Here is a 16772-nt window from a genome sequence, read left to right on the forward strand (position 1 = left end):
AACCTCACCTGCTCTATTCAGCCACATTCTCCTCGCTCAGCCCTTTCCACCCAGTATAATATCAAAACCTTTTCTTGTTACCCTAGACAACCTTTTAGGCACCAACTCAGATCAGCTTGCCCTTTACTAATACCATTCCTTCATCTCCAGTCTGGTCAGCAGCCCATCTCTGCTTCCAGACCCTGCACACTGCCTGCTTGGCAGTGAAGCTTGGCCATGAGCTCCCTGAGAGCAGAACAGACTCTTCTGACAATCAGGGAATGCTGTTAACTTTCCTAAGCATCTCTGCACTTCCACCTATGGAACCCCAGACACCAACTTCTAGAAGACAAAGTCTGTGCTCCTCAACTGGGTCTGGGTCCTGTTATTCCTTTCGCACTCCCAGGAGCATCTTGAACTCTATTTCATGGTTGCTGCAGTCAAGAGCACCCACATTACTCGACCTCCAGTTCTTCCATTTTTGGGGAACAGCAGATTCAGCTGTGCATCACCCCTAGTTGGCCCATCAGTGCTCATACCAAGAAGCTGTTCCTCATGCTCTTCAGAAATCTAGTTTGCTTGTGTCCTGCTGTGTTGAACCCAGCAAGGATCAGGATGTTTATTGAAGTTTCCCATGGGAACCACAGACTGCAATCCAGAGATTTCCTTGCCTTTCAGGAAGGCTGTGTGCACATCCTCATCCTGAGGAGGGTAGTCTGTAGCAGACACAACTGTCACTGATGTCAGCATAAGCTGCACACACCCAGGATCTTCAGAGAGTCAACTCCTTGTCTTCAACAACTTCTTAATAAGTAACATTTTGAACCTTCACTTATATATGCTACCAGCACTTTCTACACTTCAATCTTAACTTAGAGATAGACACATTAAGAGATTCAATAAATAAATAATGTACAAACTTATCTCTTGCAGTGGCCCAAACTTCCCAGGAAAAGAGATTTTAAATTATTCACTTTAATTAGCTGACTCACCTCCCAACAGATACAATGAAGAATGCCCACAGCTGATTGAAGAGTGCTTACCTGAATGACAGCACTAAACCAGCACGTGTTGCCAACATTCTTTAATCCTACTGGGCAGTTGTCTTGTCGCTTTCGATCATAAGGGTTTGGAGAGTCACTCCATACCTCTGGATGCGTCCTCTTTAAACTCGCTTTATTTTCTGCAATACTGGCTTCTAGAACTCTTTGAGAACAGAAGGGAGGGAAAAATGTGAGAAAAAAAAGCAAAGACCCCAGAAAAACAAACAAAAAACCCCACCACCCCATCAAGTAGTAAAATATATGCAGGTAGCAATACAGACAACATAATGACATCATTCACTTATTGTTGCTGAGCAATATACGCAAAATTATATATATTATATGCATTATATATTATATTATATGCAATATATATTATATATTATATATTATATATTATATTATATATTATATATTATATATTATATATTATATATTATATATTATATATTATATATTATATATTATATATTATATATTATATTATGTGCAATATATATTATATATTATATTATATTATATGCAATAACATGTCTCCAAAAAAGCTATTTTACTTTTAGCTATGCTGCAGCAATTCCATATTACCTTTTGGAAAATGCTATCAGTGAGTGCATGAATCTCATGTGAGAGCTCTAGATACAAGAGCCATGTCGACAAGTTATCAATTATTTAAGAACCAGATTCAAACAGGATGGACAAATTTTAGGCAGCACTAATAGTGCTTTCATCCTCAAATGCTTTTATTGCTATGTGAAGCACAAAGTCACCAATCTTTTGTTTACTGACAGGAAGCCAAAGCTAGCAAGGCAGCTTTCAAAAACGAAGGCAGTTTTCTTAGTTTTTCCTTTTTGCAGCTTATACAAATGTGTTAATCACTTTACATGGCAAGCAATTACTTTATGAGCCATGGAAAGACATCTCCCTGTAATTTTTCAAATGCCACCCAACATTTTAATTGTATGCTTCAATGACCACTTTCTTTGCTGGAAACTGTTCCTGTGTGATTTATGCTGATTATCCATATTTCACATGACAATAGGATCTGATGGCTGTGAAGATCTCCAACTCAAGCCTCATCTAATACATTATTTCTGTATCAACAGGTGGCTTAGCCTGGTGACAAAATACACCTTAAAAGTAATTTGTGGTAGGTGTATTCTAAATAGAAAGATGGAGATGGATGCACTGAGGTCCTGTAACAGTGGCTCTAGCTCATAAGCCAAGAGTCTGGCTTGGGCACTACTGACACAACAGTCACTGTTTGCAGCCATCCAGTCCAACCCTCAGACAAAAGGCTGAGCTCCTCTCCAACACCAAGCACAGGATTTCACAGGCAGCATCACAAGCATTAAGCAGTCAGAGCAGCATGAAGAGTTGCCCCCTCTCAGTCCTAGAGTCACTAAGCACCAAAAAAAGGCAGATTTAGGTTGGCCTGTAAAGGGAGCTCCTAAAGGATAAAATTTGAACATAGACAAACCACAGAAACAGACAACCCCTCTCCTCATAATCTCTCAATTTCCTACCTACATCTTTATCTCAAGCTATGTTCCTATCAATGAAAGAAAAGCTATCTTATCAAGAACTATGAAATATCATATGAATTTACTGAAGATAACTGTTCTAAGGAACATACTAATTTGTCATTGATACTTATTTCAGAAAAAATACAGTAAAGGAGAGGCATTCTAAATCTGAGAGACCATTTGATACAAATACCACTTTTGTATCTTTCTCAGAAAGAACCTAAATCTGGTAATTTCCTAAGGATTAATCAATTTATTTTTCACAGCACCCTGTAAACAGCATTGAAAGGACAGGCATATAATCCACTAAGAGTTTCTGTTCTGACATCTCTTCAAACACTGCATAGGGATGGAACCTGCCCCTTATTGTTCTAAGTGTCTTTTCTGATAGTTTTTTCTACTAAAAAACCCCAAAAATATAAAGAAACAGTCAATTTCATTTCCCCTTTCACTAATACAGTCCTTCAAAATTATTGGATCACCTACGTATCTCTGGTTTGAGAGCAAAAGTTGGTCAACGGGGACATTAAAAAAAAGTCACACATAGTTCAAATCACTTGTCATGCAAATAGAATTGCTTAAAATCTTGTTTAAACTAAAATGAAGGGACCTTTAAAACTGACAGGAAGATTGACAGACTGGAATAAATTTAAATGATGTTGTAACAGGATTACAATACCTACTTCACACCACTTGTGTTTCAGGTAAAAAAACCAAACTTCTCTTTTTTTGTTCTCCCCAGAAGTTCAAGAATATTTCAAGGTATTTCAAGATTCAAGTTCAGAAAAATAAATACTCTCAAACTGAAAGAGTTCCCTGATCCCGTGAGCATTACCATTCATCAGCTTAATTACCTACTAAAATTTCTTTGTATTGGAATTTGTGTTTCTTTAGCAAGTAAGGGATTTACTCCCCTCTAGCTTGACCTAAAATGTGTTTCTATGTGTTAATAAAGTTTTTGTTTCTGAAGGCATCATGGTATTTTTCTATTATTCTTTAATCTACCTATACCATTATCTTTCCTCAGAGAGCACATGCAATAACTGCACATTTTATCTGCTGAATTAATTTTCCGACATAATGATTGTCATGATTCAGTTAAATCAAAAATGAAAAGTGAAATAAAGTGCAATAAGCACAGCAAGTAGGAAGCTAATGATCAGCTAGAATGCTACATAAATAAATGTATTTACTAGCACAGTGAGGACATCTCATATAAAATACTTACTGTCTTACATTCATAGTGTCACAAATTTGGGACACCACCTAGATCAAGAATCTTACACTGCCTGACAAAACAAGCATCCTTCCAGAGAGTTATTACAAGGATTTAGCAATTTGGGTGACAGAGCTGAAGCCCCACTTGGTGACCCTTTGGGACAACAGCACAGTCTCAGCACACAGCCATCAGCCAGCTGTGTGCAGAGTTTGACAATCCCCCAAACTCACAGGACCTATAGCTTCCACACCTCCAAGGGCTGCAATCCTATTTGGAGGGAAATGCTGTAGCAAGGGTTAATTACTGCCAGGCTTGGCACGACACTTGAAAGAAACGTTTTATTTCTCTCTAACAAGCTGGGCACAGCCAAGCACCTTTGCAGAACTGCAGGGGGTTCACCAGACAAAGCAAAAACCCTGCAGCAAGGCAAGTCCAGGGCACAAAGATTCTGTCAAACCACACTCTAAGCAAGCCCACTCAGCATGCTGCAGAAAATCCCATTCTGTCAGCTTACTCAGCTCAAAGAGCATAGGAAGATATTTGTACTGGGACTGTCTTACAGCTGGACATCCAGGAATATATCCCTGACTCTACAACATTCCACAACCCCACCTTGGATCTACACACACAATGCCTAACCACAGTGCAGAGACCCAAACAGTTTCAATGACCCTATTTTTAAAAAAAATCCAGGGGCTGTGCACATCCTTTATGGACTGACAGCATGGACTCATTTTTATAGGGGCAGTACCACAGGCACAGCTGATTTCTCTTCCAGCAATATCTCACTGGCTTCCCTAGTGAAGCCCTCTTCCACCAGCTTCAGATTTCAATCCACAAAAAGTAATATAAAGAGGAGAAACTTCATCACAACAGGAAATACACTGATCAAGCACATTTCTCTAGGAGATTTAAAGAGGAAACAGGAAAAGACTTGAAACGTGCCATGCACAAGATGTTCAGCTTGGACACTCGGACATTTCAGATGCGCTCTCTCAACACCTACACAGTAATCACATCTGTCCTCACTAGGTTTAAAGCAATTACATTCAGGAAGACAAATTCTACATGCATTACAATATTAATTACACAAGGCAAGAAATTCCATTAATTCTTCCTTGGAAACCCTAACAAAACCTGCACAAATTAGGTTCCAAACCACTACGAATACCTCTGAAAAAAATATCCACCATAGCAAAAACTATTTAAATATGCACATGGCCTACATTTTTTTTAAATGAAACATTTTCACTGTTTAAATTTGCTTATTATTGACCTCCTATTTGATTTTTGCTTCTTGTTTTATCTAGAAAATCAAAAGTAAATGGCTGTAGCTTGACTTGTTTACAACCACAGTGTTCTATTTTTTGTTTTGTGAAGCTCTGCACAGCTCATGCACTTTCTGTTGGAATGCCAACATTCTTCTGTGGGGTGTTAACTACAAAGTGGGGTGGTTTTTTCCTTTTGTCTTTTTGTAATAAAACCAGTCTAAATTCTGTCCTTAAGGAAACTGATTGAACAGTTTGGAATAAGAATTCAAGAACTCTGAATTTCCTATATTTGTTCAACACTGACATAATCTGTCATCAGCTTAGGGTGCTTCTTGCGAAATTACTGAGTTGATCTAATGTCTCAATGCTGCCAAAATCTTCAAGATCCTCATTCTTCTCTGCCTCCATTCACAAGCAAAGTCCCATTCCCTTCCTTGTGTCATGAAATAATACGGATCCTCCAGTGAATATTTTTACACGGCTTTGTGAAATGAATTTGTGCAATAAATGATCCAAAGAACCCTCCAGCAAGCACAGAAAATGTGGTGCAGTGCACCAAGGAGGAAATGACCTGCAACAAGCACTTCATTTGACATTGCACATGTTACTCTGTGCAATTTTGCCATTAGATGCAAGTCTCTATTTCATAGGACCAACATTTTCTCAACAAATAACCAGATTGTCTAGATGCCTTTGTTCATACAGAAAAAGGGCATCCTTTGTTATTTTCTGCAGCCAGAAAGATACACACTGTTACTTAAGTAAAAAGTATTTACAATACTTCAATACTAAGTATTTATAATACTAATAATAGTATGGGCTAAGGTAGGACCAAATGGGGGAGGGGGGGTTAGTTTCAAAAGTAAAAAACAAAGTCTACAGCAAAAATCCTAAATCTTCAAGGCTACAAAGAATTGAGCACAGCAGAAGCAGTCAAGGCTTGGGTAAAGAAAAAGAGGGAGAAAATTTTCCATCTCCAGAAATAGGTCCATCTCTCTGAGTGCCTGCTTAAATCACAACTCTGTAATTACAGCAATTCTGCCCTTCAAAAAGGAACATGCAAGAGCTGACCTTCTGAAAAAAAACTGGACAGAACTTCCATCATCCTCTTGCATACATGCACATACTGAGGTTTTAGAAAAAAACAACCCCTTAAATCCTTCTTCCAGTTGTTAATGAGAATATAAACCCCTTTCATCCCACCCTTCCCTCCTAAAATATGCTATCTTAAATTCATATAACAAGATGACTTTTATCACAAATGGAGAGGCAGAGGAATACATTTATCCTCACAATTAGCATATTTATTTTTCAAAAGGGAAAAGAAAACTACTATTGATAAAGTAATACAAATAAAGCAATAAAATATCCATATTCTCAGAGATGGAATTTTCTAATAAGTCATTTAGCCTGTCAAACACAGTGAACTGAGAAAAAAAATTATCATGGTTAATCTCCCCCATTTAAATTAATTTTTTATAAAATTGGTATTTTACAAGGAGGTAGTACTTTGCCTCCTATCAAGGATCAAATCATTGCCTGTTTCCCTTAGAACAAGGCCAGCCACCAATGAAAAACTCAACATTCCTCCCAAGGCCAGTGACAGAAAAAAAGAAACAAAAACCCTCCCACACAACCCTACACCCAGGCTTAGTTCAAGTCCCAAATATTTCATAATTGTACCAACATTACCAAAAAACATACACTGTACAAAAAGTTATCATAAAATCTGACCAAAAGTTAACTGAAAGACTCTTATCACACCCAAACTGAGAGTTATGTTTATAAAACTTGAAATCCAGAATTTCACTCAAAGCCTATAAATCTTACTTGTTAAATAGGTTAATAACATTCTTCATCTGCTCTTAGTGTCCTCAAGTCACAATATTAATACCCACTCCCTCAATCTCATCCTTAGCAAAGAGGGAAGAAAATGTTATTGTAAAATGAAAATTGCAAAAAACAGGACAAAGTATTTATTAGCTTCTTAATTTATATTTTGGTTTTGTTGCTTTTTACCTGTTACACAAGAGAAACTTCTGGGTTTAGTCCCTATTTAAATATGACCACACATTCTCTATCTCCATCCACTTCCTCCATATTTAAAGAAATACAAAAATATGAAACATATTATTTAATCCTAGTCCACACATAATAGACTATTTTCCAGTTTAGAACATACAATACATTAAAGCAGCATCCTGAAGCCAGGCATATCAGTAGCACAAGTAAAAGTAAACAAGTTATTATTTGTTAAAAGTTTAAAAAAGCAATACAGGCCATCTCCAACTCTTTAATTTAATTTCTGCTTTATATAAGTTGGTTGTTTACCTGCTAATGGCTTGTTCCTCATCTGTTATTCCAGTCTCCCTGAATGCCCTGTTTGATTCCTCCAAACTCAAGGCAATTGCCCTCTGAAGATCATCTTTATCATCTCCAGTGAGATCAATCACATCTGAAAAGCAAAACTATCTTTCTCAAAATTAAAAGTGAAACAGAATGAAAGGTAAGTCTTACTGTAGAGGAGAGAGCCCACATGGATTGCTGAGCACCATTCCAGTCCATCCCTCCTGTGCCCTACACTCTTGCAACCACTAACCCTGCAATAACAACTCCCTTCTGCCTCCAAGACGGATAAAAACCTCAGCAGCTCACTCCTGACATGATGGGCTGTGGTTTCTCCTTGCTCCTAATGTTCTTAACTTTCAAAAAGCTAAGGGACAAATTTAGGAATACATGTTTTCTGAAAGCCCTCTTAAAGCAATACACTTAAATGCATTACTTCAGCTACTGAGATCAGTTGCTTCAGGGAACACGTGATGAAGAGGACCTTACTTTAAAAGGATACCTTAATTGAGCATAGTTGATTTTTCCTCCTCATGAAGGAACATGTAACAGTGTTTTCCCAACACAGCCCCAAATTCTACAAGTATTTTGTATCCTGGTAAGCCAAATACTTTCACACAGTTTCATAACAAGTGGAGCAGTTCCTTACTCAACCTAATTATTTTCTATCCTGTTTGTGCATTCCTTTTCTGAACATATTTAAATTTGATTTCATTTACTGAAAGTATCGCATCTCAGCATGAAAAAAACAAATGCTGGAGAGAAAATTAGCATCCATACTCTGATAAATGGGGAATTCTGGATGGACTACTGACTGAAAACAGCTCTATTTCTGCCTTCTTCACCAGCTCTTATACAAAGGATCAAAGACTGACACCCCCCATAAACCTCCTTACTTCCTGAGGGCAACAACAACACCCCTGCTCCTAATTCAGGTGGGATTCTACTACACACCACAACACAAATCATGTCCCCATCAGGCACAGCCGAGCTTTTAGAGCAGCTAGACCCTACAGGAAGGTCCATCAGCTGCACAAGACCTTCAAAAAAGCCAAGATCACTGGTTATCACCATTTCAAGGGTCAGAAGTCTCATTTTCCAAGACAGAAATAAAGGAATAGTGTAAAAGAGACACTTGTGTGCAATATCAGATTTGCACATGCACATGGAGCACTGGCTGGTTTGAGCCTCCCTCTTCCAAGGCAAACTTTACCCAAAGAGTTATGAAAGGGACCTGTCTCCAGCCTAGGGCTTGGCCATTGGAAGCTGAAAGGCTCAGGGAGAAAGAGATACAGATTTGAAACTGGCAACTGCTCACAAAGAGAGACAAGAGGTTTGTCAGCATTTCTGCTTCCACAGGCAAACCCAATTACTCCAAAGAGCTTGTCTGTCTGCATTCTGACTTTGCTCCTGTATGGGCCAGCCCACTGTAGAGACTGTAGCTTCCCCTATTCCTCTGGGCTTTCTTTTTTGGGATGCTTCTCACTGGATCAGAACAAAACACTAAACTTAGTATACAAAAATCCTTGCCATAGTCACACATAAACAGAAAATGGGATGACCTGTCTGTGCAAAAAAGCTGAAACCAGAAAGATGTTGTAAAGAAACTTTCCTGTTAACACTAGCATCTTCAAAACCTAGTTTTAAACTCAGTTCTGTTTTCTCCAAATAATGGTTGATTTTCTATTTTATTTAGTGGGCCTTTAAAGGGAGCACTCTTACCTGCAGAGTATACTGGGCAATCTGTCCTGACCTAGAAGTATGGAAAACCACTATTGGTATAAAAGCAGCACTTCCTAATTTTATTCTTAGGCTTTCTACAGTCAGGTCAGATCTTCCAGTGTAACAGAAGGGCACTTCAACTCAGATGACTGAAATTCTCCTTCAGAAGTACTAAAGCAATTACAACCACCACCAGCAGAAGTCTCTCCCAGAGAAGTTTTGATAAATATGCTGCCATGCTGAGAATAACATAATTTGGGCAAAAATACCACCTCAGCCTGGGTCACATGCAAACCCAGCTCTGTCCTACAGCCTGACAGCAGGAGGAGACCAGAAAGGTTGACAAATGAGAGGATCCCCTCACCACACACACTGCCTATCATGTTCTAAAATATGGTGCTTGTGTTGTATTTTCTGCACATTTACAAGGAGCCACACACGGCCTCCCTGGAGCCAAGCTGTATTTCTCGAAGTAGGAATAGTGGTCACAACCCAGCAGCCACACATGCAGATGGACAAGGATGGGATTGCACTTCCTTACAGAGAGGAATGTTTCTTGAGCAAGTCTCTAGTCAGGTAAGAGTGAAGACATTTTTACATGACAATAAAGAAAGTTAAATTAAGAAGTCAGTTTCTCTATATGGGGACTATTTTCTAGAAAAGAACTTAATGTAGATGAAAATGAATTATTTAACAAACCCCCCCCCATTCTATTATACAAAAATCTATCTAGATCAACTCTAACTCTCACTTCCATTAAAATATTCAACTTCTTTGCAACTCCTTAGCTCTCTAATTTTTATTAATCCATACCACCACCTTATGTCTTTAGAAGTTTATTACCATTCATATTACCAAAAGTTACATAATTTTAATATTAAAACCCCAGATCTTTTACTTCCATTTGCTTTCCATAAGCAGATGAGCCAAAAGAGTTTGTTTTGGCATGCAAGGGTTTTGGAGCAGACACTATAGGACTCTCTTCAGAAATGTTCTAGCCATACATTGCTCCTGCTCTGCATGAAAAAAAGACAACAGAGTGAAGACTCACTCACAGATATTAACACTACATGTGAGTGGTGCAATCAGTCCAAGTCACAGAGGGCTTATCTAGCATAATTTATGTCCCAAATTACATTTATTAATATCAGCTCATCCATGGTAACCTATTTCATGAAAGCTTTTAGTTCACAGCAAATGTAACAAAAATGGTTTTGACATTTAAGCTAATGTCTTTACAGCTCACACAGTAACTCATTAAGCTGCAACACCTCATATACAACTTGAATCCTAAATCACAAGATATTAAAGAAGACTTCAACAGAAGTCAGAAAAGAAGGCTAAGTCTGAGACTAAACTCCTTGTTCTAAAAACCAAAAAAAAAATTTATATATATTACCTTATCTCCACATTTTGCTTTCCTTGGTAATACACTATACAAATGTAGATATAATACATGAAATTAATATAGTTTTCCTTTTTTCTCATTTTTATTTTAAAACATCTTCATTTTTTATAAATTCTTGCATGGGGATGTTAATGTTGCAGCTATGAGTAGCAGAACTCATTCATGAAACTGAGCTGCTGAAGTTTCCTATCTGACCAAAGATTACTGGCCTAAGTATGAGTTTGAAGAAAAACAAAAGATATGACTGTTACTCAAAGATTTTATCAGACACACAAGTTTTTTTTCTGTGATAGGCTGAAGGATGCATTTCATAAAGGTGTGGGACTAATGCCTCCTGTCCAGATTTAGTGACTTTAACTTACATATGCCAGCTTTGTAATACTCCTCTCATTTAGCCCACAGAACACTTCAGTTCTCACTGGCTCATCCTTGTAAAGGTACTTATTAATTTAATGTCAAATAGCCTTAGAAAATGCAAACATTCTTAACCAGGCCATGACTAGGCAATAAAGTTTGCTTATGAAAAAATTCTCCATAAGTGAAGAAACTTCTCATCAACACAGTCTGGTTTAGTGCATGTGTGTTTATTCAATGAAAACTAACATCCATAATTAATCATCTGTTTTACTAAGAAATGTATTCTTGGCTTACAATATTATTATTATATAATAATGTGTCCTTCTGATAAATAAAATTCAGAGAGTTTGACATTGTAATTCTACAAAACAATTTTAAGTTGTATATTGAAATTTGGGTCAAATACTACTGCATGTATAGTAAATGCACACAACATATCTATTCCCATAGATCTTCCTTTAAAAAAAATTATCTGTTTACTTAGGAAATTTAATCATCATTTAAATAAATGGTTCTTACTTGTTTATGGCCTAGGTCATTAAAATAATTACTGTGTTGTTGACTTGGTACTTATATGAGGAGGAGGCAGAGAGTAGGAACTTCAAACTTAAGTAGGCTGGGAAACTCAGCATGAGAAACAGATCAGAAGTAGCAACTGAACTCAGGGATAAGCAATAAACATCCACAGTGATGCAACAACTGGAATAGGGAGAACAAAAATGAAGGGGCAGCCTTGATGGGCTCAACAGAGTAGTGCCAAGTATGAAAATTCAGCAGCAACTTTCCAATTTCAACACATAAACAATATAAAACTTTTTTAAAGGGAGTTGAGACTACATCTGGTTTATTTATTACAAGCAGAGCTAAGCAAGATCTCACATACTGCTACCTATTCTGTGAAGTTAAATTCACAGTGGTCTCAGGCTCCTAAGGTGAAGATTTAAAGGAATTTATGTGGCTGAATATGCCAATTTTGGTTAAAACTGGATGTGGGGAGAGCACCCAGCACCCCAGCAGCAATTCAGCCAACTCCAGCTGCTGTACTGGTGCAAGAGCTTGCCAATATTGGCCACCACTATCCCACAGCTTCCTCATCTCAGCTGTGTTTACAACACCCTGCAATTATAACACCTTAAACTGAAGGCTCCGGCACTGATGGGGAAGGAGAGAGGCAATCATGACACAAAGCAACAAGTCAATCTGTAGGATGAAAAGAGGACCTCAAGGTACAAGACTCCTGACATTCGAAGCGGGGACCTTGACATACCAAGCTGGCAAAACTCCCAAGAACCTGGATGGAGATGACACAAATAATCCTTGAAGTAGAAGGAAATGTCATGAAGACACATAGAGATGGCTGAATTAGGCCAGGTGACGGAAGAAGCCACTGTCAAATTCTACTGACAGAAACAATAAATGAGCAGCTAGAGAATGAGGACTGACTAGGACTTGTGCCAAGAAGGATCCAGGAGCTACAGCCGACTCATGTTCAATCTGCAATTCACATCATCACAGCACTGAAGAAAATAGGAAGTGTTACACTTCTGTCAGAGTACTACATGGATATTTATAGAGATTCACCTATTTTTCTGAAGAACTAAGCTGATGTCTTCATTATAGTTTTGAGTGCCACAGCTCAGAAAAAAAAGCATACTTAAGAAGGCCCAGATGAGAAGAAAAGAAATTACAATAGGTATAGGAAATGCATCCAACTTCTTGAAAGGAATTTAGGCTGTTTCATTTAGATCTGAGAGAAGCCTTTTGATACATTGTCTTCACATGCAACCTGTCATCTGAGACAAAAGGAATGAAGTGTGCTATAATTTCCACAGGGGCACACTGGAGTAAAGGACTTAACCTGAAGCAAAAGGGACTTAGGCGAGACACTAGGAGTCTAAAAGTAGGGGCAGTGAAGCTCCAAAAGAAATTACCCTATAAACTTTTCAGAGTCTCTAGAATGGAACAGTAAGAAATGTTTTATAAACACCACTTCAGAAGGATGTAGGTACCATTGAGCCTAAACTCTACCTGGCTGGAAAGGGCTGAGTGACTTTTGAGATGCATGCAAAGGCTCAAAGTACAAACAGGAAGATATAAAAAGCCAGAAGGCATGAAGTCTACAATCCTCAAATTGCTGTGTGTGGCATTTTGATAGTTACACTGTAATATGCTCTTATAAAAGGGCTTGAAATCTTTTGTTTTGGCTGTGGAATGTGCAATTGCAAAGACTAATAACTCAGTTTTAATGAAAAATAACTGTGTTTTCAAAAGAAGGGAAGAAGAGAATTTGTCTTGACAGCTGTTTCATTGGAACACAACACAACTTCCAAAATACATCTTTTCACTCTGTTCCTTCCTTTAATCCTGGGTTCTTCAAGTTCCTTCAATAATAAGAAGAAAATGGATACATTCTTAGCAATCCAACAGTTCTGTTGTGCAGCCACAGATGAAAATACACAAAATCACTTCAAATGGGAATAAAAAGGTTTCTAGAGAAATCAAGTGAAAATATTTGGAAGTACTACTAAACTTCTTTTGTTTTTCTTTAAGAACAATGCCTAGGATTTCCTCTACCAAGAGAAACATTGAAATTACCTTGGACTAAAAAGTGTGCATCCATACATTGAAAACCTAATGCTTGAGCACTTTCTCTTCACAGAGTGCAAGAAGGGACAGAAAGTCAAAATGTTAAAACAGCCTTTGCAAAAGGATCAGATTAAGTTTGCATCACTGTTGATGTGAAAATACCACATTTGCAGGTGCTTGCACATGCCATTTTGAACAGACGAAAAGGCAAGCACCATGAGTAACACTGGTTGTGCAAGTCCGTCTTTGTTTAACAGATGGAGCAGGTTTAATGAAAACCTATTATTTTTTTGCAGCTGCTGAAATGTTGCATTTGGTAATAAGACAAACCAGGTCTCCTTACCCCTCCTACCATCCTGGCTGCAACTCTCAAACCATTACGACCACTGTCATTTTTGGAAGAGCCACGGCACAATTCTGGCTGTTATGGTACACGGTAACATTTCCATTTTACCCCTTTAATTAAGTAACCACATCAAAGAAACGCAGTCAGTCAAGCTCACATCTGATACATCTTTATGCAAGGAATACATTCAACAGCCTTTGTAAATGGCTGGAGGTTTTCTGTGGCACAAAAAACACCTCTAGTATTTATCTGTGACTCTCTCCTTCCCAGTTTGGATGCTTGAACTTGGCAGGACCACAAAGCTCGGTGACTCTTAACATCCTCAGTTCCAAACACACAGAGGTAGTTAAGCAGTAAGGAACAGTAAGGGCGAGTTTTAATTAATTAATGTAATTATACCTATGTGGGATAATAAAGGGAGTCAAATTTGAGAGACAAGATCCTGTCATTAACTCAGCATAGCCACTGAGAACTGCTAATATGTGTTCTTTTGCAGAAAGGAGCAGTGATGGTCAAAGCCATCTGCTGAGGATTTCCCATCCTGTATCCTTTCACACCCCCTTACAAGACAGTGTTTACTAACACAGGGCCCTGAGGCTTGGCCTTCTTGGTGAACTGCATTTTTTAAATCTAGAATCCAAACAATTACAGGCAAGCACTTAACAAGGAAATGTTTCTTCCAGAAACATTCACTACAGATCACTACAGGAGCTTGGAGGGCACTCCATGGCCACACTGGTTTTGACTTTTGTTCTGCTGTAGTGTTCAGTTCTTGCCTTCTAAGTCCTCCAACATGATAAAAAGTTCACCAAGATGCCTTTATCTCAAAGTGTTTTCAGTCTAACTAAAACAGCAAAGACTGGCTAAGGGCTCTCATCTTTGTTGCCAGTGAGGACCCGACCAGACATTAAAGATGTTAAAAAAAATTTCAAAACCTACTTTTCCCACAGCAGTTGGTGTTTCTTGATCACTGACTTGCTGTGCTGTATAACTGTAAGGAACCTGCCTTCAGCCCTCCAGAGAAGAGAAGAGAATCCTGAAACTCACCTCGGAATGTACAACTCATGACCTACCATTCTCAATTTGACCATCTGCCATGTGTAATGTGGGCTCTTGCAAATTTAATTCATATCCTTTGTCACCTCATTTCTTCAGTAAGGTTGTACAGCACACTAAGTGACAGCAAAACTAAATACTTCTATTAATGGGATTGCTATTAAATCTAATTAAACACAGACTTCAAGAGAATCCAGCTTACTATTCCCACTGCCATAGTAGGTTGTCAGTACTAGAAACTATGACACAGTGCTGAGTTTGTTCTTAATAGCCTTCATTCCCTTAATGGCAATTTTCTGACATTGAAAATTAAACACATGGGGAAGGTTGTGTGTGTTTTCTTTCCAAAGGAGTGAAAAGAAAAAATACACAAAAAACCCCGAGCCACTCACTACAACTTACTGCATGGATAACACAACTACCTATGAGGCACTCAGGACATTTTATACAGGGTTGCTAATAATATCAAGGATTTAAATGCAGTTTACACACTATACATGCTGAGAATAAATTCACCTCTAATTAAAAAAAAATATTTTAAAAGTTCATGTCAAGGTTCTACAGACAAAAGATAATTATACAATTGATAAGGAAATCTAACTAAACTTCTTTACATTGAAGCCACCATGAGCAAAACAAAGGAGGAAAAAATTCTACTGCAGGAGGCACTATATAATCCTACTTGTTTAATAAAATCTACATAGATGTACTAGATATATGACCAAAGAACTGCTATATAATTAAAATATTCTCCATCTGCATTGGAAGTAGTGTAAAGTAACTATAGTATCAAGAAACAGATTTTACAGATATCAATCCCACTACAAAACTTACTTTGACTTTTACTTCTATGTTATTTCCTATATTTATTTCCAGAATAATTTCTTTTTTTCTCCCCATAAAAATTACTATACGCTAAAGCAGAGGATTAGAACCTGCAAGATTCTAATCTTTCAGGTTGTGGGACCTCCTGTATCAGCTAAATGAAATTGTTTAAAATTGGGTATATTTAATGCTAATTTAATATATGAAACATCTACTCTTTTAGTACAAAATTCACACTTAATCTCCAACATCTCCCTTTGGGAAAGTCACTCCTGTCAGGGAGGAGCTTCTCTTAACAATATTAAGCTTTAACATATCAAGACAAATAATGACAGACTCTTCTCCAATTTTGTTTTGACAGAGGAGTACCCAGCTTTTGCCTTAAATTATTTACTGCATGACCCCAAAACAAAACTTATAATACGGGGGAGGAAACAAAAGGTAAAAAAAAAAAGAAAGCCCAGTTACTCACCCTTTGATCAGTATCATACATATATGTAAAGGTAAAGGTAATGTCTAAAGGTAGTTCAAACAAAAAAAAAAAAAAAGAAAAAAAACAAAAACAAACCCCACTGAAATAAGGAGAGAGAGAGAATACATAATAATCTAAATATTGATAGGTAAGAATTATCTGCAGATTAATAGTTATGTCACAGGCAAGGTTTTATTTCCCATGCCTTTAAACTGAACTTATGAAAAGAAAAGAAAAGATACCTACTGGTGTCTGCCTGGCTGCCCACGCTGATGTATCTGTCATTGCCAGGAAGGGCTGTTTGGTAGTAAGTGGCCTCCTCTAGCTGGGGAACCTTGGCATTCTTCGCAGTGAGAAAAGCCACAGCCAACTCCAGATTACCATTGCTGTCCTGTAAGCATAAAAAAACCAAAAACAAGTAAGAGTCCTCTCACCTCTTCTTTAATTTTTCCTAAAAGGAAAGGACATGATTAGCAACTTCAAATCAATAGCCATTGTACTGTCAGGTAAAATAATGACTCAAAACCAAAGTCTGCAAACTTGAAATATTCTGCATATTTTGCTATTTTTTAACCAAAAAAAAAAAAAAAAGATAAAACATCTTATAAAGAAATTGTTT

The 16772-nt window shown here is 37.6% G+C and overlaps 1 protein-coding gene across 2 annotated transcripts in view; it reads right to left on the minus strand.

Moving 5' to 3' along the window:
- The window catches only part of USP25 (ubiquitin specific peptidase 25), an 87740-nt gene that overhangs the window by 48815 nt on the left and 22153 nt on the right, over positions 1 to 16772 (minus strand). For both annotated transcript variants that reach the window (XM_064726758.1, XM_064726747.1), the window contains exons 3-5: positions 16400 to 16544; positions 7367 to 7490; positions 1023 to 1185 (exon numbers count right to left, since the gene is read on the minus strand). In XM_064726758.1, the coding sequence (XP_064582828.1) occupies positions 1023 to 1185; positions 7367 to 7490; positions 16400 to 16544 (432 nt within the window). The remainder of the gene's footprint in view (positions 1 to 1022; positions 1186 to 7366; positions 7491 to 16399; positions 16545 to 16772) is intronic.

The sequence above is a fragment of the Zonotrichia leucophrys genome, chromosome 1 (genome assembly GCF_028769735.1).
Source record: "Zonotrichia leucophrys gambelii isolate GWCS_2022_RI chromosome 1, RI_Zleu_2.0, whole genome shotgun sequence".
In the NCBI taxonomy this organism is placed as follows: domain Eukaryota; kingdom Metazoa; phylum Chordata; class Aves; order Passeriformes; family Passerellidae; genus Zonotrichia; species Zonotrichia leucophrys.